General features: G+C 35.1%; 1 protein-coding gene across 1 annotated transcript in view; it reads right to left on the bottom strand.

The window, feature by feature from the left end:
* LOC129243853 (protein qui-1) overlaps positions 1-22,325 on the bottom strand; it is a 292,168-nt gene that overhangs the window by 33,491 nt on the left and 236,352 nt on the right. The window contains exons 11-13 of the mRNA XM_054881229.1: positions 20,979-21,897; positions 20,572-20,784; positions 10,803-11,020 (exon numbers count right to left, since the gene is read on the bottom strand). Of these exons, the coding sequence (XP_054737204.1) occupies positions 10,803-11,020; positions 20,572-20,784; positions 20,979-21,897 (1,350 nt within the window). The remainder of the gene's footprint in view (positions 1-10,802; positions 11,021-20,571; positions 20,785-20,978; positions 21,898-22,325) is intronic.

Genomic DNA, 22,325 nt, shown 5'->3' on the forward strand with positions numbered 1-22,325 from the left:
TTGTTATCATTTTTGAACAATTTTGTCTTTGAAATCAATAAAAACTAATTTCAAACATAAAAGTTATGGTGTTTTGAATAGGTAACACTTCATATCCTTCACCCTGTAAATGTGGACCAGCTACGAACACAAAATGGTTCCGGTTTCAGTTGAACAGCTCAAGCGCACATACTTATCAATAATCTGCCTAATGGTTCCATTGCCGATATCGAAAAAATGGAAGGAAGTGCTTAAATTAATTAGAAGCCTATACATATAGGTTGACTTGAGCCTAAGTCCGGATAATTTTGGTCTCAGGATACAGGGGTATAATTGAGAACGAAGTAGCGGACGCATTAACATCGTTATTAACAGAACTCAAGACCCCCCTTCTATAGGACAACACACCATCAAGGAGAAGCTTAGGAAGGAAGAGCTAAGATTAAGGGAGGTTAGCTGGCACCAAATTATGGGGAAACGCCAAGCGAAATCTCTACTGGGGGTGGTACAACCAAAAGAGGCTTAGAAAACTCATAAACATCCCCAAGGATAAGCTGAAAATGTTCACGTGCCATTCACAGGCCACTGTACGCTGCGCCGTCATTTGCATGATCGGTATATGGTCAACTGGTTCTTGTTGTTTCTGCGACCAATCCCAGGAGACTCCAACTCAGCGCTATAGCGACCAGTTGCAGCCAGAAGAAAGGCAGCTCTATCTTAAGTTTAATAAGGGAACTGGGTCTGATGACTGTGATGAGTAGAAGGCAAGTTAATCTAATCAATCTAAGGTCGCCGTAGCCGAATGGGTTAGGGCGTGACTAACATTCGGGGTGCGTAGGTTCGAATCTTGGTACATGAACATCAAATAATTGCCAAATTTTTTTATAATAGAGGTCGTCCTTTGGCAAACAATGGCAAGCCTTGGAGTCTATTTCTGCCATGAAAAAGCTCCTCATGAAAACATTATATGTCGTAGGACTATCCATTTGGGGATGTGATTTGTTTTTCTAATGATTTTGGTATTAGGCCCATATGTACAGCCAATTTGTTATATCGAGAAAATGCAGCACACCGTCAAGGAAAAAATTACAAAAAATCAAAAGGATTTTTCACAACTTCAAACTTGAATTTTAATTCACTAAAATTTCATGAGTTATGTATGAACTGCATTGAACAATCTTTCAAAAAGTTCTAATTAAAAAAAAAATTCTCTCTAGTCACCGCGATTTTTCAACACTTTATTCCATGAAATTTCAACCATACGCTCAAAATTTGTTAAAATATTCTGATTTAAAATTTAAAAATTTTTAAATTTTTATAAACCTTGCGAAAAGTTTGAAACTTAGATTTTTATGTTCTGTGTGGAATAGGGTGGTTAAGTTTTAAGGGCCGGTGTTGATTTTGAATAAAATAGATTTTTTTTAAGAAATTTATTGCAATTTCTCTTTATTATGGTAATATTGGTATGACCGAATTACGTATGAAACAAAATATAGGCCAAGTCGCCGCTGCGGCCTCGGCGGTACACCTCCATCCGATGGTCCAAATTTTCGATGACGCTGAGGCATAATTGAGGTTCTATGCCATTAATGTGCTGAATTATCTCATCCTTTAGCTCTTGAATTGTTGCTGGCTTATCAACGTACACCTTTTCTTTCAAATAATCCCAAGGAAAGAAATCCAACGGTGTCAAATCACATGATCTTGGCGGCCAATTGACATCGCCGCGACGTGAGATTATTCGGGCATGAAATTTTTCGCGCAAAAGAGCCATTGTTTCATTAGCTGTGTGACAAGTGGCACCATCCTGTTGAAACCACATATAGTCCACATCCATATCCTCCAGTTCGGGCTATAAAAAACTCGTTATCATCTGACGATAGCGAACAGTATTCACAGTAACTGCCTGCCTGGCCTCATTTTGGAAAAAATAAACCGCACCAAACAGTCACTCTTTGTGGGTGCATTGGTTTTTCGGCAATCACTCTTGGATTATCATTCCCCAAAATGCGGCAACTCTGCTTATTGACGAATACAATGAGGTGAAAATGTGCCTCATCACTGAAGATGATTTTCTTCACGAAGTGCGCGATATGCCTTTTGATTTGAACGCCTGTTTTCATAATAAGCCTGAATAACTTTAACGCGTTGCGCGATTGTGTATCTTTCCATGGTTCAAATTGAGTTAGTCTGAAATTGAAAAACGTGAAATGAAATGCAGAAAAAACTTGACGTTTAGGTGTGGTTCACATTCAACATCGGTCCTTGAAATTCAACCACCCTTTAGAAGATCTTATTTATTTTATTATTTAAAAAAAAGTAATTGAAATTAAAAATATTTGAAATGAAAAAATAAATAAGTAAATAGTAATAACTAAGTACAATTTTCAATATGAGCTGTCCTTATAATAAATTCGGGTTATGTATCCGAGATAAAAACAAATATGATATTTACCCCATGCCATTACATACAAATGCTTGCATACATTTTATACAAAAGCTCTCATGCATATATGAATTTAAATATATAATATAATACATATTTGGACAGGAATTAACATATATTGCATGAGTGGTAAAACCAAGTTCGGATTTTCTTTCATTTCATAATCCTTTATAATACGAGTAGAGCCATACAATTTTTCCAGTGCATCTATTGAAAAAGTAAATGTGGCTGAGATATAATCCTCCTTTTATTACAGCAGCTAAAGCAGTCATGCTTGCATGAGCGAGTTGTTCACACGTGAGTATGTATGCGTATGTGTATGTATGGCAAATTTCAGAAGCTCGGTGAATGCACTTAAAATGTGACTAAACGAGGCCAAGTGCAAGTGCAAAGATGGTGATTTATATTTGTGTGTGTTTGGGAATAATATTAAATACGTTTGCACTGTGCCTCCTTTCGTTCTGCTCAAGATTTAAGAGTCCTTCTACAGAGAATAATATAATTTGATAGGGGGGAAAGAGATATTAATACTGGGTGGTCTAGTCGTTTAGCGTTCAGAATTTCAAACAACTTATTTTTATGTTTATTGTTAAAATAACTGTTGTCTGAGCTATGGGTATGATTATACATATTTTTACAAAATGGGCCACTTTTTGCTTGAAAAGTCTTCGGAAACTTAATAATGATGTAAATAAGTCGCCTAGAAGCTGCGATTTGACTATACTTGACTATTTTACAGCGTTATATTTAGGATAAATTTTAGAAAAACCATTTAGAAACGAATCAAAAGTTGAAAAACAAAATCGAAGTTGCCTTGTGATGAAAATTAGGTTGCATCCTGCATTTGGCGTTATAGTCGGCCGTGGAAGTCATTTCAGTGAAATTGTTTTCCATATTGAATTTGCAATGTTTGCTCTGCCCAATAAAAAATAAGAATCATTGACTAATATTCTTGCATTTTTTGCTTATACATACTTTTACTGACTATAATTAAATTAAATTCCAAACACTAGAAGTAAGGAATAAGTTTATGGGAATAAGTTTCCGCCCTCTTAAAAAAGGTGTCGCTGCTGATACTATTTTGTTTTTGCACTAGTAATATACTGGTGATTTGAACGTGTATATGTGAGGTCTCGATTGCAGTAGTTGACGTTAGCCCGAAAAAATAGCATTTACGGGAAAAATGGATCTATTGGGATAGTCCTAAGTGTCGAAGAAGTTGGAGCCTGCCAGGTGAACCAGGTCCATCGACAGCGAAAAAAAATATTAATGCTTCAAAGGTTATGTTGTGCATCTGGTGGGATCAGAAGGGTGTAATCTATTATGAACTCCTTAAACTATCTGAAATCATCACTGCCGATCGTTACCGACTGCAGCTAATGCGTTTGAATCGAGCTCTCAAAGAAAAGTGGCCGGAATGAGACGGATTGAATTGGGAAATCTTGCCCCACCCGCCGTATTCCCCAGACATTGCAACTTCGGATTACCATCTATTTCGATCAGTGCAGGCAGCCCTTATTGGGGAGCGCTTCACTTTTTACAAGAGCATCGCAAACTGGCTCAATAAATAGATCAAGTCAAAACAATTCGAATTTTTCGTCAGAGGAAACCGTATACTGCCTGTAAGAGGGAGTAAAGTTGTAGCTTCCAATGGCACTTACTTCACATAATATAATGTATTATTTAATTGTTTAAATATGATAATTCGTAATTTTGGCTAAGAAAGGACGGAAACTTATTCCCATACCCAATAAAAGATCAGACATCCGTTTGGTTCAGCAACCCCATTGGTTTTGTTGTCACCCAACTTTTATAACATAAAACTAAGGCTGCCAAGCCTACGTAAGGCAAATAGAGGACAATTTCCAGGACTCTTCCCTAATATTGCTGTTATTTGGAGTGTCGTGTGCAAAACGCTTGCTGTTATCATTTTAAGATAAAGAAAATTGAAGAAAAGGCATAGGAGCGGATTTAATGTTCCCTTAAAACGAGTGAATAGATTTTGCCTATCCACTAGCTTCTATAAGTTACTGGCCTGTAATTACTACGTCCACTGTATATGGCTTTACTGGGCAGCCTTTGATACGCTTTTAATGGAGTGAGTAAGTCTTTCTAGGTGCGGAGAATTTTCAGACCTTTCAAGCGAATATCTAGAGAAATTGCATTTTTATACCTTAAAGTATTAATTTTTGTTCATTTTCCTTAGGGAAATTCTAACAAAACATAAAGAAATTAGTTTCCAGTCAAGTTTAAAAAAAATGTCAGATTTTTTATTCGATTCTTGAATGTAGGCGATACTTTGTGCCGATATTAGAAACATTTAAAAGTAGTATCGAATAGTCACTAGTGATGCATAGCTCAGCGACAGCTTGCTTGCTCTCTAATGGAACAGTTGATATAAATAGTTTTCTATGGTTTCGGTTCAGCACACAAAGGTAGCACTAGAGCGATGCCGGTTTAACTATTAAGGGTTACTTGGCATATGCCCCCTGCTCTGATGCACTGGTATTAACAACTTCCCTTTCCAATGAGTCTTATGTGACTCATTTCGCTATACAATTTCGGAGAGATTTTGTGGTATGCTACTCAAAAAATACTACAGTGCTCATAGGTGACTCATTAAACATGGCCAAGAAAATTTCTTGTCTTACGCTAATGAGTCTCATATAAGTCACAAAATAAAATAACCAAAATAATATTAATGGACGTGGAGTGTTCACAAAATGCAGTGAATGTGTTAAAACCAGGGCATCAGAGCCTCTGCACCTGTACAGAGCCTTACTGGTTTGCTTCATACTTTTCTCAATATTGCGCTTTCGCAACAATTTGCCGTGTAATGATACTTCTAAAAGTCTTTTGTGGTACAGAGTGCAGAGTTATTTCATGATATATATTTTCATATTATTTTAAAACGAAGCGAGCTCAACATTTTTAATTAAAGTAAATCTCGCCGTAGAAATAAAATTGACCTTATGTGGTTGCCGCTCCAATACAAAATATTTCGCCGCAAGCTATGAAGTTCTTTATTTTTCTAAATACATAGTTTTCATCAAATCTATCCAATTTATTTCAAGGTCCAAGTGAAGTAGCAACGATTACAAATTTCAATGGCGTTTAACAAGGCAAAATAATTGTGCAATATAAGGAAATGCTTTAAGCAGCTGTTTTGGAATGCATTGCGCACACTAAAAAACTCATCACTAATCCAAGCAAAACACTCTCGTGATCACAATCCTTTCGTTTGGATAATCTTCAGCATTTTTGTAGACAATAGCGCTGCCAACTTGAGTAATTGCGACAGAAACAAAACGAAAGAATTTAGTTAGCAAAAAAGAAACTAAAATACGCGCTTTTCTTTTCATATCAAATTGAAGAAAATGAGAAGGCAAAAAGCAGCTAGAAATGACAATGTAGCAGAGGAAAAACTTTTGTTAGCTTAATTTCCGTGCTGAAATTTAGGTTGAACATGAATGCCCAGTGAAGTGGGTAAGGAGGAGTTGATAGTTGCACAGTAGACCATGCAAATGTTACATTCAGCCAGTCGCAGAGCTGTAACAATTCAACAATGTAATGTCAGCGTCAGCGTCTGCGTCTGCGTCAACGTCAAGTGGTAACAAATGGAAAAACAATAGCAAAACGTAGAAAACCGGCTTAGTGTAACAGAAGTGCAAAGTTAAAATATCAGTTGAAGTAATAGGTGCGCAGGTCGTATGATGAATGTGGGTCGTAAGTGCCTGCGAATACTCGTAAGCAAGAAACTTTTACTGCCTTATGCGGATGCACAACTGGAAGGGATTTTAATTGGCGCGAAAACGTAAAGAGGAAACTTAAGATAAAGCTTTACTGAATGCATTTCGCTAAATTAAATCGGAAGAAGTGAGCGAGGCTAGGGTTGCTTTGAAGCGCAGTGCTTTCTATTGAGGAAGGCTATGTGTTTGAGTGAAGTAGTTGGCGGCAGGGAGCTTTGTGTGAAGTTTTGTAAGTAGCCATAGTTTTAATTAAAAATGCAAAGTTTATATAAATAATTGAATAAAGGTCTCGTTTGTACAAATGGGATAGATAGAAAATGAATCAATAGAAAACTTCAACATGAATTAATTTAAAAGCTTTAGCTTTAGAGTAAACGCCATGGATGTAATTATTTTTGATATGTATATCAGAACAGGCAATTCATTTGTTAAATGTCAACTAATTTGCGTTCTAAGCTCGATGCTGCATGTAGAGTGCGTTAAACGACTATTGCACAAGGACTTATTGACAAGTTTTGACTATTTATGTGTTTCCTATTTAGTTTTAATAATTTATAAAAATAGTAAGATATATAATTAATTATAAGAATATGGTTCATTCTCCTACAAAACCCATATGAACACAAGTTTTTAACTTTGTAAATTAAAAAAAGTTAAAAAACTTTTCATAAAAATTTCAAACTTTTTAAGAGAATTTTAAAAAAATTTCGAGCACGCAGTTTTATAATCCATGGAATTTCGATGCAATAAATTTTGAGTATGAAATAATTCAAAAATTGCGTTGATTTTTGACAATTGTTTTAGCTTACGGTGTTGGCTGATATCTTCGATCGAAAAGACAAAAAATGTCGAGCATTCGTATCTTGCCAAAAAAAGAAATTGCAATTTTTCCAACGGAATTATAAGATGTAAATGACTTCCGTCAAAATATTTCAGAAAACTATTAAGATTTGCGTACTGGTACAGTGTGATGAAATACCTGGAGATGATGTCAGCATTTGCACTAAGAGCCAGGTGGCAATAAAATCCCACAGAAACTAGTCGACAACCTCCAAAGTAGCACATGAAATGCCACACATCTCGCAACGAATTGGCAGAGTAATTTCACCTAAAGGTAATGTTGGTTCCTGGCCATTGTGACATTGAAGGTTACTGCAGAGTCGATGAACTAGCGTGAATCGGCACCAAACTGGTCGATGAGTACAAAGCCAATGACATATGTTTATGCTAACAAACATGTAAGCTACATATCTTTGAGGAAATCGTAAGAGCAGCGAATGAAAGATGGCGTAATGAAATCACTTGCAAAATCGCTTGACAATTGTGACCGGCTCTCAATGCTAAACGCACCGAATTTCTTTTAAGCCAAAATAAGCACAGTCTTGGCACTCAGATTTCAGTTATAATGAGGCATTGCCTAAAGGTAGGCACACCCTGAAGATGAGTGTAAAGCACATGACTTCTGCAGAACCTGTCTAGATGAGCATCTTCTGTGCCATTGTCCTGCTCTATTCAGACGTAGGCTTACTATTTTAGTTAGACAATAATTTTTTTTAATGAATAGTAAGGTGTCAGTTCCGCAGAAATCAGGGATCTTCTAAAATTTTTTAATAAGTACACACTGGTCTAAGGTGAGATAAGGAGATGTCGCTGCATTACAATGGGCTATGAGCCTGAGTGTGTCTCACATGGTCAGCGTTTCAACCTAACCTAACCTAAGATTTATGCCAGCAAGACCAAATTGAAAGTAGGTACCTCCTAAAATCGTTTTTGTTTATAAAAAAAATTAGTATCTTCCAATATTTTTATAAATGTTTATAAAAATTCACCAAAGGAACGGAGATGTGTTGATATTTGCGCAAAAACAAAATTGGTTTATTTCCCAAGAATTAAAAATGGTTACAAAATAACTTTCTGATGATACCTCAGAAGCTTTATTCGGCCAAGATTTGTTTGGGTTATTCCAGTTTTACTTAGTCCTATCTTCCAATAAAAAGCTAAAAATGGCATTAAAAATCTCCTTAAATCTCATAGTAGCTAGCAGCCTAATTGTAAAATATGTTGCGCGCCCTGCCAAGTATGCTGTGTTAAGCCACCGAGAGCGATGTAGGTATGTATCCATATATGCACACAAAAGCTGTAACTGTAAGCGTTGATAACAACATATAAACGCTTTAAACCTTTACTTGTTGCTGTCCCCTTTCACATCATTAAAAAAGGTTTTTGTGTGGAAACTACTTTGGAAATTATTTTAAAAACGAATATGTCTTTTTAGTTACAGGTGAGGATAATAACTTTTATTAGCACTAGCATTCATGCCGATTAGGGGGGTACGCAGCGTTACGAACGCATCCACTATGTGAAAAATATAATATATTGGCCGACCTCCAGGTTGTTATTGCGTGTGGCGCTTAAGGGGTTATATACCTTGTGTTGGACTAAAAAATCGAAAAATTTTTTATGGCATATTCTAAAAGTACTTCATCTTAAAAATATAAATTCAAAAATCATCAAGATTGGAATACTAGAACGAAAGTTACAGACCGTGAAAGCGCGCGACCTTATCCATAAATGAAGTGCGCAAAACTTTAGACGCGACTATCTCTGAGTAGTGTTGTTTGGAAACTACCGTCGCGGTGATCATTATTTATCAAAAACTATTTGACTATTCGAAGTTACAACCTCGTGAATCTGAACGGTTCACTTTTTATAAATATGTGCATAGTTCGCTGGAATTCATTTTTTTTTAATTTTTCAACCCCTCAAAAATCGTTTTTTTGGTGCAAATCGGTTTTAATATCGAGAAAAATTTTTTTTTTGGTAAATAAACCGTTCAGATTCACTAAAAAACATTTTTCTACAGTAATCATTTAATTTGTTTGATTGAGCAGCTCATGCGCTACCGTGATCACCGCAAGCCTCTTCTAAAAAACGGCGTTTCGGGAGAGGGGCGATATCAACAATAAATAATAACATTTTTTAAAATAAAAACACCAAAATGTATTCTTCGAGAGTTACCCTTCAGTAGATATATGCCTGATTTGAATAAAAGTTCTAAAAAATATTTGAAAAAAAAAATTATGTCAATCGTCCATTTTTTCGGGCTCACAAGGTATATAACCCCTTAAATACCTAACTAGATATTTTGCCTTATCGACATTGACTGACTAGCTTTGATTTAGTTATCAGCTTCAGTGTACATCGGGCGGTGCAGATCTCCTAATTGGCGTGAATGATAGAGTACAAAGTGTTAATAGAACTTATTTTGTTCACCTGAAACTACTCAAAAACAAATTACTATAGAGTTCGTGTAAGCTACAAATCTACAGGACGCTAATCAGACCAGTAGCAATATGTGGACGCGAAGCATGGGACTGACATCTTAGATAAAGAAGAAAATCCTTAGAAGCATACTTAGACCAGTAAGGGAAGCTGATTGATCTTACCGAATCAGGTATAATGATGAGATCGACGAGCTGATATCAGGTCAAAACATTGTGCGCTTCGCTAAAGCTAAGCGGTTGAAATAGACGACAGCAGAATTATGAAACAGACTTTCAACTCTGTTATTATGGGCATTAAAGAGCCCGGAAGAGCGGGAAGCAGTTGGGCAGACGATGCAGGATTACGCCTTATAGATGCTACGAAAACCGACGCAATGAACCGAATCGTATGGAGCGCGAATGCGATGGGAGCTTTGACTCACCCCGAGCTGTAATTGCTATGATGATGATGCCGTTTTAGTTATCCAAACAGTATCTGTTTGACATCAAAAGTTCAATATTTTCATCAAAAGATCAATTTAAAACAAAAAAAAATAATAACTTTTTACAATAATACATAATTACATAAATATTTATATATACAGCTAATATTTCAAGTCTATCGGCCAACATTGTTTTTGAAATTCGTTCATATTCTGTGTCCGATCGGCTTGAAAGATTTACATATTATTCGAAAAAAAAAACGCTTTTAAAGTTTTCGGTGCGGCACACATCGGATGGAGCCGGGTAAAACCCAATTCAAAATAAAATAATTTATACAATTCTCCCACCTTAATCCTTTGGTTATGTAGTTTTTAAGATATAAGGGCAACTTTTAAGAAGAAGAAAAAGATTTTTAGTCGTCATTCCAGATCTTTACATTTTTAAATTATACATTTGATTGCAAAGTATCTTAAGCCATCCCAACTAAGTTAATTAATACAAATCGCATGTTTTCTTCAACAACTTGCAACAACTTTTTTGCTAAATAAAAAATATTACAACTGTCTAATTCGCCAGTGCCAAATATAATTGACGAATGACACTATTTGCAAAAATTTAAAAAACAAAAAAAAAAAAAAAAACAATCTTCCGATAGGGTGTTTAATTTTGCGCCACCTTGTACCATCTTGCCAAGACGATATCTTTTTATTGCTCCTCATAAAAAATTAAAGAAAAAATACCAAAAGACAAGCACAGCCTTTACACAATGCGACGACCTTAAATGACCAAATTTACCTCATTTAAAATAACTTTTTTTAAATATCATAACATATCAGAGAAATTACTTTTTCCCCAATTTTAGTACAGCAATAAATATTATATGTAGCCAGATTTGTTGTATTTGTATATGCGCTCACTTACCGCCGCCAGAAGAAAATCAAAATTGCACACCGCAATTTGCTTGAATTTCGCTATATCATCAGAACGCATCAAATGGTGCCAACTCTCTTCCACATGTCGCATGCTGTATGAGACATCAGCGGCGATGGGATTGTAAAAGGTGGATGTGTCATCGTTGTGATGTGATGAGGCTTTACGTTCGGATACAGAAATGCTTTCCTTCTCCCTTTGACTGATTACTGCAAAGATGAGTTAAAAAAAGAAAAGAAAATTTTATCTACACATCACAAAAATGCAATTGGAATATTTTATAGCAGATATACTTATATTACATATATGTGGAGCATAGATGGACTACATGCAAACACATACAGAGTTACCGGGAAAGTTGGCTTATACATTCAAGGATATTATTGACTTTCTATATGGACTACTTGCTGAAATGTTTCAATAATATATTTTTATAAGAATATTATACCTTCTTGGATAGCTTAGAAAGCTATTACTGTCTAAAATAATGTGCAGCTAGCTTCCATATAAATATTTTTTTTTTATGAAGTAAACTCAAAACTTTATTAAGTAGCCATTTGCAACTGAAAAAGCTGGATTTAAATTTCAATGCCGATTTTTATTAATTCACATACACTTTAACTAAAAACAGACAAAATCGGACCTTTGAACTTATATTTAAAAAGAAGTAGATGTGGAAAGTTTGTTTTTATATAATCTTTAAAATCGAATAAGTCAAGATGGCAAATTTTTGAACATCATGTCTTATAACCAAACGAATCAGAAATTACCTAAGTAATAATGCCCTGAAGCATAAAGGATGATTTTCCCGGTAACCCTATATACGAGGGGAGTTCAATAAGTACACGTGTTAGACACCATTTTTTCAAATTTTTATTTTTATTATTCAACAACAACAACGCGCCGGCCTCCAAAAAATAGAATTTGTCGAACTCTCCAAAATACGTCTCTGTCTCGGCGATGACTTCCTCGTTTAAACGAAATTTTTTTCCCGCGAGTCATCTCTTCATGTTTCCCTAACAAGGGAACGTCGCAGGGACCCATATCGGATTAATACGGGCGATGGATGCGGCAGCATTTCACAACGCAATTCATGCAGTTTGGCGGTGATAACTCCAGATGAATATGCTGGGGCGTTATCGTGGTGAAACAATAACCTTCTTTTCGCCAAATTCGGCGTGTCTCCTTCAATCTTTTGTGAAAGCGGTCCAACGCCGTTCGCATCCCAAAAAATCGTCGCTTCTTTTAAGCAGTTTCACACGGAGAAGTCCATTGTTTTCATAGTTGCTTAGTTTCTGGTGTGTAATGATGATTGCAAGCTTCATCAACGGTGACAACTCGATGAAAAAATTCTTCGGATCTCGCTTAAATTTCTCCAAAAACTGCTTCGAAGTTAACAGCCGCATCCGCTTGTTGTTGCTTGTGAGTAATTGCGGCACCCATCGAGCCGACAATTTTTTCAACGCCAACTTATCATGTAAAATATTAATTACCGTTTTGGTGGACACACCTATGGCATATGTTACTGCGCGCACTTCCGTTCGTCGATCAGCGAGAATCATATCGTGGACTTTTTGAATGATTTCCTCGGTAACCACGTCTGCCGGCGTCCTGGTCGCTCCTCATTAAAAACGGATGTTCGCCGACGTTTAAATTCGTTGAACCAATATTTAACTGTGCACGTCATAGATGGCGAAGCGTTCCCATAGACAGCATCCAACTTTGTTTTTATCTCCACACATTTTTTCCCAAATTTGTTTTGCCGTCATTTGATAGATGGCAGCACACGATGCTAGCACCAACTGCCCTCAGGAACGCTCTCTGGGGTACTTATTGAGCCGCCCTCGTACATATATGCATCTCATGTTTGGCTTGTGCCAGTTTTTCCTGTGGAATTTGGTTTATAGCTAAAAAGCAGGTAATATGAAACATTTTTTCTCCTAGCACACCGGGGCGTATGCGTAACTATAACAATAGTAAAATATAATAATTTACTGTGTAGTTTGCAATCAAAGTGGTAGCTTAGTAGGGATTGGCATGAAAATCTCCTCATAAAAAACCATCTACCATTCGGAGGCGACATAAACCTGTGGGGGCCTCCATTTGTTGGACAACATCAAAACGTCCACCACACATAAGAGGATGGGCTCGGCCAAAACACCCAGCAAAGTGTGTAAGCGCCTATTATATATATAAGTTAACGCCTCCTATACCACACACCACTAACCCAGGATGTAAACAGTTAAGCATAGATTAATAGCGCAAGCCACTTCCCAAAAAAATAAACAATAAATATAAGCACTTACCATTAGCGAAAGTGTCAAACATGTCATTGACACTTTGCTAATGAAAGAAGTGGACATCACATATCACGTATGGTCCGCTTTCAATAGAATTAAGAAAACAATAAAAATAAGCGCTTACCTTAGCGAAAATGTCAAACATGTCACATATCACGTATGGTCCGCTTTCAATAGAATTAAGACATACTAACCTAAGATTTAAGCTTCAGATTCTGTATAAATATTAAGATTAATAAAGTTTCGGATCAGTTTGTATCCGGTGTGCAACGAAGACTCACAATGTGTTTTTAAAAAGCTTTTGCTAGTTAAGCAAAAGATAATTGGCGATCCTGCCAGGAGCGATTTAAGTTCTGGTGGACCAAATAAAAGTTGTGTGCTATAATAGCCTGTAAAAAGGCAGTGCACAATTTAAACAAATAAGTATCCCTAAATCGGAAAAGGGAGAAAAAAAAAAAAATTTTTAGACTAAAAAAAGGAGAAAACTAAAAAGTATCCTAAGTCTAAAAAATAGAAAAAATTTAAAAAAGGAGAAAACCAAAAAGTATCCTAATAAAACAAAAAGAAAAAATTTAAAAAAAGGAGAAAACCAAAAAGTATCCTAATAAAACAAAAAGAAAAAATTAAAAAAAAAAGGAGAAAACCAAAAAGTATCCTAATAAAACAAAAAGAAAAAAAAAGGAGAAAATAAAAAAGTATCCTAGTAAACCAAAATATCAAGCAAGTCTACAAAATATAATAATTCTACAAGGAAACAAGCAAAGGAGGAAAAACGCACTCAATAGAGGAAAAATCACTGTATGCAAACATCTTTAGCAAGCAAACACCAAGTTGGACCTGAAGGAATCTTCCAGTAATGAGTAAGAAACTAAATAATTTTTAAGCATTAAAAGTTGTAAATTATAAATATAGCATATGGGCAATAGACCTAGTAGCTTAGGTTACGAGAAATTACACTATTGTGAAAAGTGTAAAGAAAACCACAAAAATTGTGTAAAAAATAAGGAAGTGATTAAAAATTTTTCAAATTTTACCAAAAATAAAGCTGGAAGAGTTGAGAAGTAGATTTGCAGATATGTCTATAGTGAATAATAACAATAGCACGTCCAATATGGATGTTGTGTCGCGACTTATAGCTGCTAGCACCGCCTCGCTGCGTAGCGAGGTAGAACAAGTTAGACGTCAGTTGCAGGCTTTAAGTAATTCCGACAATGTTGCTGAATATACTACAGAATCAATAGATTCAACAATCAATTGTGAGGAAAGTTTAGACGTCATAAAATCTCTTCCTGAATTTCGAGGAAAAATCAACAATTATGTTAGCTGGCGCGAAGCTGCTAACAATTCAATGTCATTGTATACTAGGGGAAGCAAAAAATATTTTGCTGCCTTGACTATCTTGCGTAACAAAATTACGCAGGACGCTAACAATATTTTAACGAACCACGGTACGGTTCTTAATTTCGATGCAATTCTGAGTAGGCTAGATTTTGCCTTCGCTGATAAGAGGCCGTGTCACATAATAGAACAGGAAATGAGTGTGCTTAGGCAAGGACCTGGTACCCTAATAGAGTTCTACAACGAGGTCAATAAAAAACTGACGTTATTAATTAACAAAACGATAATGACGCACGGAACGAATTCCGCAATTACAAAGGAGCTTAATACCAAAAACAGGGAAACAGCTCTTCGAACTTTCATTACAGGTCTTAACCCTCCGCTGGACCAGATCCTCTTCACGTTGGCACCACGTGACTTACCAAATGCTCTTGCCAAGGCGCAGGAGCTCGATGCCAATCAAATGCGAGCACAATTCGCATTGCATTTTTCAAGGAGTAATAATAATAGTAATAATAATATTACAATAAACAGAAACGCTCATCAGGGCGTTCGTAGGGGTGCGAATTTTCTGAACAATTTAAGGTATCCAGCAAGGAATACCCCAGCAAATGAGGTCAAGCAAAATCGTCCAGAGCCAATGGACGTTGATCCATCATTACAGATCACAAATATTCCCAAACCGGTACAAACGTACCAGCAACAGGTGAGAGGCAATAGAAATAATTGGCAGACCAATTATAATTATCAGGCAAATGCTGTGCCAAAGAGGTCGAATAATAGTGCGGAAATAAGTACGCAACCTCAACAGAAGGTGCAAAGAATTAATAACATGGGAGAAAATCATTTTTTAGAGTAAGGTCTGATTTGCCCTACATTGTCAAGACGGATAGGAAGACGGGGCAAATCTTCAAAATCTTAATTGATACGGGAGCAACAAGCTCATATATACGGGCCGGGCTCTATGTAAACAAAAATGTTTTAGAAAATAAGAAGAGGGTAAGAACCATTCATGGTTCGACCATCATAAACTTTTTCCATAATATCAATTTATTTGATGCTCAGGAGCGATTTTACGAGATTGAAAATTTAGAAAGTGATCTCTTAATTGGAATCAATTTCTTGAGTAAAATCGAAGCCAAGATTGATATTCCAAATCGGGTGTTGATCTATGGTAATAACAAAACAGAAAAAATTCATTTTCTTGATGATTTTGATATACCAAACCCCTCGGGACAAGAAGGTCCTGAAACGTCTGTCGAAAATATTATCAATAAACCAAAAAGGAAAAATAATGAAAGAAATACCAAAAACGGTGTGAAGAAAATTAATCAGAAATTAGTAGGGAAAAAAGGTCAAAAGGGGCCTGACAAAAATTATACTAGAAACAAAAAAGATAATAAAAATTTGCAAAAAAATATATCGGAAAACCTAACTCCTAAAACTTTTGCTGAGGTAGATACCGCGAAAATAAAAAAATTTAAAAATCAAGATAAGAATAAAGATTCCCAAATTGGAAATTCATTGAATAATTTAAGGTCGGAGTCCTCAAAGATATCCTTTGAAGTAGATAGGAAAGGGGAGTCGATCGAAGGGTTGCAAAATAAGGTGATTGAGGAAATTTCAATAACACATAGTGATGTTAATTTAGATTTACCTTTTCGTACCGACGTAAAGGCGGAAATACGAACTTTTGAAGAAAGGCCAATTTGGTCAAAACAATACCCTTACCCAATGTCAGTGAATGATTTTGTTAATAATGAGGTTCAAAGCCTGTTGCAAAAGAATATAATTAGGGAAAGTAAAAGTCCATACAATTCTCCAGTATGGGTGGTTCCAAAGAAAGGAGTAAATGATGACGGAAGTCCTAAATTGAGATTGGTCATCGATTTCAAAAAAATTAATGAAAAAACCACATCTGATAGGTACCCAATGCCTAATCCAGAGGTTATACTTTCAAATTTGGGAAAGTCTAATTATTTTTCTACAATAGATTTGGAGTCTGGATTTTACCAGATATTAATGAAAGAAGGTGATATAGAGAAAACGGCATTTTCGGTAAATAACGGGAAGTACGAATTCCTACGAATGCCGTTCGGATTGAAAAATGCACCAAGTATTTTTCAACGGGCTATGGATAATGTATTAAGAGAATATATTGGAAAGTTTTGTCACGTTTATGTCGACGATGTTATAATTTTTTCAAAAAATTTGGAAGACCATAAAAAACATTTGAGTTTGGTAATTAATATATTAAGGGAGGCAAATATGAAAATATCCTCTGAAAAATCTAAGTTCTACCAAAGAGAGGTGGAATTTTTGGGATATATAGTGGCAAAGAATATAATCAAAACGGACCCAAGAAAGGTTGAAGCCATACAGAATTATCCTATACCAAAGACATTGCGTCAATTGCGGGGATTTTTGGGGCTGACAGGCTATTATAGAAAATTTATACACAATTACGCGGATGTGGCAAAGCCATTAACTAAGCATTTGCAGGGGGAAAACGGAAAAATTTCCCAGTATTTGTCAAAGAAAAAGATAGTTAGTCTAGATCAAGACGGAGTGGCTGCTTGTGACAAATTGAAGAATTTACTGGCTCAACAGGTTGAATTGACACAACCTGATTATAACAAAAAATTTGTTTTAACAACCGATGCATCAAATGTAGCTTTGGGTGCAGTATTGTCACAAGAGGGGAAACCTATTGTCTTTATATCAAAAACATTAAATTCTACGGAGTTTAATTATGCTACAAATGAGAAAGAGTTGTTCGCAATAGTCTGGGCTTTGAAAGCATTGCGTAATTACCTTTACGGTGTTAGTGATCTGGAAATACACACTGATCATCAACCTTTGTCATTTGCGATTTCGGAAAGAAATCCGAATATTAAGATTAAGAGATGGAGATCATTTATTGAAGAATTTTCTCCAAAAATTATTTACAAGCCAGGTGCAACCAATGTCGTTGCTGATGCATTGTCGAGACAAATGCTTAATAATTTGACAAATTCCAAAGAACATAGTGAGTCCAGTGATTCGTTAGCGGACACACAACATTCTGCTGAAAGCAGTAATGAATATCAGATTCATGAAACAAAAAAGCCATTAAATCATTTTAAGCAACAAATTTTGATAGATAACGGGGCGAAAATAACCGTGTTAGAGACAATTTCTCATTTTAATAATAAACGATTTTTGATCGAATACGACATACCGGAAAATATTGTTGGAGTTTTAAAAGAATATATTAACCCAAAGTTGGTTACGGGAATATATTGCTCACCTGAGGTGCTTTACGAAATAAAGAACGTATTGAGGGAGGCATTTCCAACTGTAAAATTTTTTCATACGAAATTGTTCCCAAACGATATTACTAATAGAGAGGATCAGGGAGCGATTATTGAACAAACTCACAATAGGGCACATAGAAATTATAGGGAAAATTTGGCCCAAATTAGGCAACAATATTATTGGCCATTGATGATAAAACAGTTCAAGCAATATGTAAAAAATTGTAACATATGCAACAGTAATAAATATGAAAGGCACCCAAAACTTATTCCGATAGGAGAGGCACCTATTCCGGAAAGGGAGGGAGAACAACTCCATATTGACATTTTTTTCGCGCAAAAATTAAAATTTTTAACTTGTATAGATTCTTATTCTAAATATTTAATTGTAAAATATATTGGGGATAAGCTTAATTTGGAGGAAAAAATTTTGGAACTTCTGCAAACATTTCCAGATGTTAAAAGTATAGTTATGGATAATGAACCAGGTTTAAGTACGATACAATTCAGGTCTTTAATGGAAAGACTCAACATACAAATCTATTATTGCACACCACGTCATAGCACGAGTAATGGTCAAATAGAAAGGGTTCATTCCACACTTATAGAAATATCTCGATGTTTAAAAGAGGAACACAGTTTAGTTAGTGATTTCGAATCAATTATGAGGGCGGTGCAGCAGTATAATAAAACTATACATTCAGTAACAGGTAAACAACCTTGTAATATTTTGTTTAATAAAGAGAAGCATGAGAATATAAGGGATATATTAAAAAATAATCAGAAAAAAATGTTAGAATACCACAACAAGAAAAGGCTTCAAAAAAATTACCATAGGGGTGAAATTATATATGAAAAAGTATATGGGGAACGAAATAAATTAAAACCCAAATATAAAAAGCAGATAGTAGTAGAAGATTTAGGAAATAAAGTTAAAATACAAAACAGAAACAGAATAATTCACAAAGATAACATTAAAGTTTAATTGCATTATTTTTAGGAAACATGGCGAAATTAGTGCCACTTATATTGATATTTTCATATATCAATATCATTACAACAGATATAATTGATTACACAAGAGAAAATTATATACTTGTAGAAGAAGAAGATGCAGGAATTTTTGAATATTGTGGATCATTATACCATTTAACAAATCTATCGTTATTTGAAAATGTTGTAAACAAATACAAAAGCAATGAAGAAATAATATTAATTGATAATTCAAGTATGGATTATGAAATACAGATGATAGAAACATTACTAAGACAATTGAAGGTTGATAACAAAAGATCGAAAAGAGGTATTAATGAATTAGGTACTGTTTGGAAATGGATTTCGGGTACGCCTGACCATGATGATTTTATGAAAATAACGAATAAAGTAAATGATCTAATAGAAAATAATAATAAGCAGTTTACAACAAATTCACAAATATTCAAAACAATCACAGAATTAACGCAAATCCTTAAGCAATTACAGGGCAGTTCTAATGAAAAAAATGTTTTAAGGCAAAGAAATAAATTAATAATTACAGAGCTTGAAAATATAGTGGAAACAATTACCTTGTCAAAAGTAGGAATATTAAATCCTTTAATTTTAGATATGTCAGAAATAAAAGAAATAATAAGCAATGAGCAAGTAAATGTAACAATATCAGATCTTATAGATGTTTCGGAATTTAAAATTGTACAAAAGAGTAATTTAATAGTTGTTTACATTAAGTATCCAAAAGTAAAAAATGTTTGTAAATTGTATAAAGCAATAGCTGTAGCGCAAAATGATGGAAAATTGTTGATTGAAAATGAAATAATAAAATGTGGAGATAAATTTTATTCAGTCAAATTTTGTAAAAAGGAATTAAATAATGCTTTTTGTATGATAAAAGGAAATAACACATGTTTGTCCGATATGTTAAATAATAAACATGCCAACTGCACAAAAATAAATGAAGCAAATGAATCAGTAAATATTGTAAAAGATGGTGCTATAATAGCATCAGGAAAGCATAAAATTAATAATCACACTATAGAAGGAGTTTATTTGATAACTTTTCAAGATGATGTTATAATTGACAACAGAAAATATGAAAATCCTACAGGAAAAATTTTAGGATATTTAAGGGAAGGAAAATTAAAATCTTTTTTTGTAAATAAATACATTGAAACAAAAAATATTGATTTAAAATTAAACAATGTTAATATACTCACACCATTAAAGCAATAAATAAAACGAAATCCTGTTTGGTGGACATTTACCACTTTAATTGTAATAATATTATCTGCATATTTTGTCTTTAAATTTATCATATATATTAATCTAAAAATTAAATTAAAAAATGCAAAAGAAAAAGAAGAATTATTATTGCAATTATCAGACAGAATTAATCACTTAACAGCTTTATATTCGAAGACGGGACGCTTCGATTTAGAAGAGGGGGAGTTAACGCCTCCTATACCACACACCACTAACCCAGGATGTAAACAGTTAAGCATAGATTAATAGCGCAAGCCACTTCCCAAAAAAATAAACAATAAATATAAGCACTTACCATTAGCGAAAGTGTCAAACATGTCATTGACACTTTGCTAATGAAAGAAGTGGACATCACATATCACGTATGGTCCGCTTTCAATAGAATTAAGACATACTAACCTAAGATTTAAGCTTCAGATTCTGTATAAATATTAAGATTAATAAAGTTTCGGATCAGTTTGTATCCGGTGTGCAACGAAGACTCACAATGTGTTTTTAAAAAGCTTTTGCTAGTTAAGCAAAAGATAATTTATATATATATATATATATGTATATATATTTTAAAATTACCTGAGTGCTTATCGCTTTCTCCTGATGCATTCTCACTAGTGCTTGCGTCGTTCTCTTCATTTTCTTGCTGGAAAAATATATTGGCGATGGCTATGTGCATGGCACGTGTGCTCTGCGCATCCATGTAGCGTTTCTTCGAGAGTTCAGCGCAGTAACTATGGCGCCACTGTAGCAGCACTTTGCCAGACATGATTTTATCACGCAGTAGGAATTCTGAAATTGTAATATATTATGTAAAATGTTGGGAAGGTACCAAAAAGGCAAACCAAACAAAAAAAAAAAAAACAAAGAGAGTGGTTTGACACTTTTGCAATCAATTTTTACAGCAAATATTTTATTAAAATTCTGAAAAGGCTTAATGTCTTCAATGTAAATGCTATACACTTTTAAACGAAAAAAAAACCTACGCATATCATTGTGTATCTGCTTAAATGTGGAGAAATTGAAATTTCCTCTCTCCGTATCAACGAATGCCTCCGGGTCATCGGTGGGCATTAGCAACTCCAGCAGCTCCGTTTCTGACAAACCAAACTCTGCGCAAGTGATATAGCCAGCTAAGCGCGCTACACATTTCTTGCCATAACGTGCCTCAAGTCGATCGAATTCATGCGCTACGAAATCCGTAAACGATATGCCCGTTAAACCAGCAGCCATCGCCAATGGCTTATGCAACTCCGTGCGATTCTCCTCGACCGATAAGTCGAAAAGGAATTCCGCCGACTTGAAACGATCGCGTTGCATGGGTGTGAAACGCAATTGATCAATAGGCGTTGTTGTGGAGCAGATGAGTTGCACATTCCATGGCAAAGAGGTGGGCAACCAAGAGAGTGCAGCCACTACATCACAATCCAGCGGATTTAGCAATTGCAGATCATCAATGAATATGAAAAATATGTCATTGTTCATATCTTCGATGCGACGCAGCAAATTCTGGAACCAACTGTTAATATAAACCGGATCGAACGAAGCATCTTTGGGTAAATAACCTTCGGGTATATCGTAAATTATAGAGATTTGCTGGCAAATGACGCGCAGCAGCTCGAGATTGTAGGCCGAACGTGGCGAAGCGGCTGCAAAGCGCATGACACGATAGACGCGCGTCGAATTGAACCAATCCTTGCACTGCTGATACAAGTCCACCAAGAGCGCACTTTTACCGCTGCCATGCGGGCCATAAATGAAGTAGGGAGCATGACGACTGCCATTGCGAAAGTTGGCTAGCAAATTTTGGCGCAAACGTCCCTGTACATGACTCGAGGCAAGTGCAGCGGCCTCGTGGTGTTCGCGAAGTATGCGTAAATGTGTGGCATGCTCGTGGAAAATTTCCTGCAGAAGAGAGAGAAAATTGTGGAATGTTAATATTAGTGATTATTAAGGTATTTTTTTTGTAAATAAAGATTGGAAAGGTTTTACATATATTTGAATGGATATTTGCATTATATTTGAATTACATTGATAGTTATTGAATATAGCCTGTGTAATGCACTCCACTCCATTAGCTGAAACTTCATGCCGAGTGGCATTATAACTCAGATTGACATGAAACTTTAACTATCCTTCTTCTCTTCATGGGAGTATTTTTGAATTTTTTATAAATATTTTTAAGGCTTTTTTCTTAAATTTGAACGCCTTTTATTTTGACGCCTTTGACTTTTCTAGCTGTTCCATTTACTTGCCCTAACCACTAAATTCGATTTCTTCTCAAATATAGCCGTTACAAAATTATACCATCACCCCTATTTTTTATAAAAATA

Source organism: Anastrepha obliqua, chromosome 4 (assembly GCF_027943255.1).
Source record: "Anastrepha obliqua isolate idAnaObli1 chromosome 4, idAnaObli1_1.0, whole genome shotgun sequence".
NCBI lineage: Eukaryota > Metazoa > Arthropoda > Insecta > Diptera > Tephritidae > Anastrepha > Anastrepha obliqua.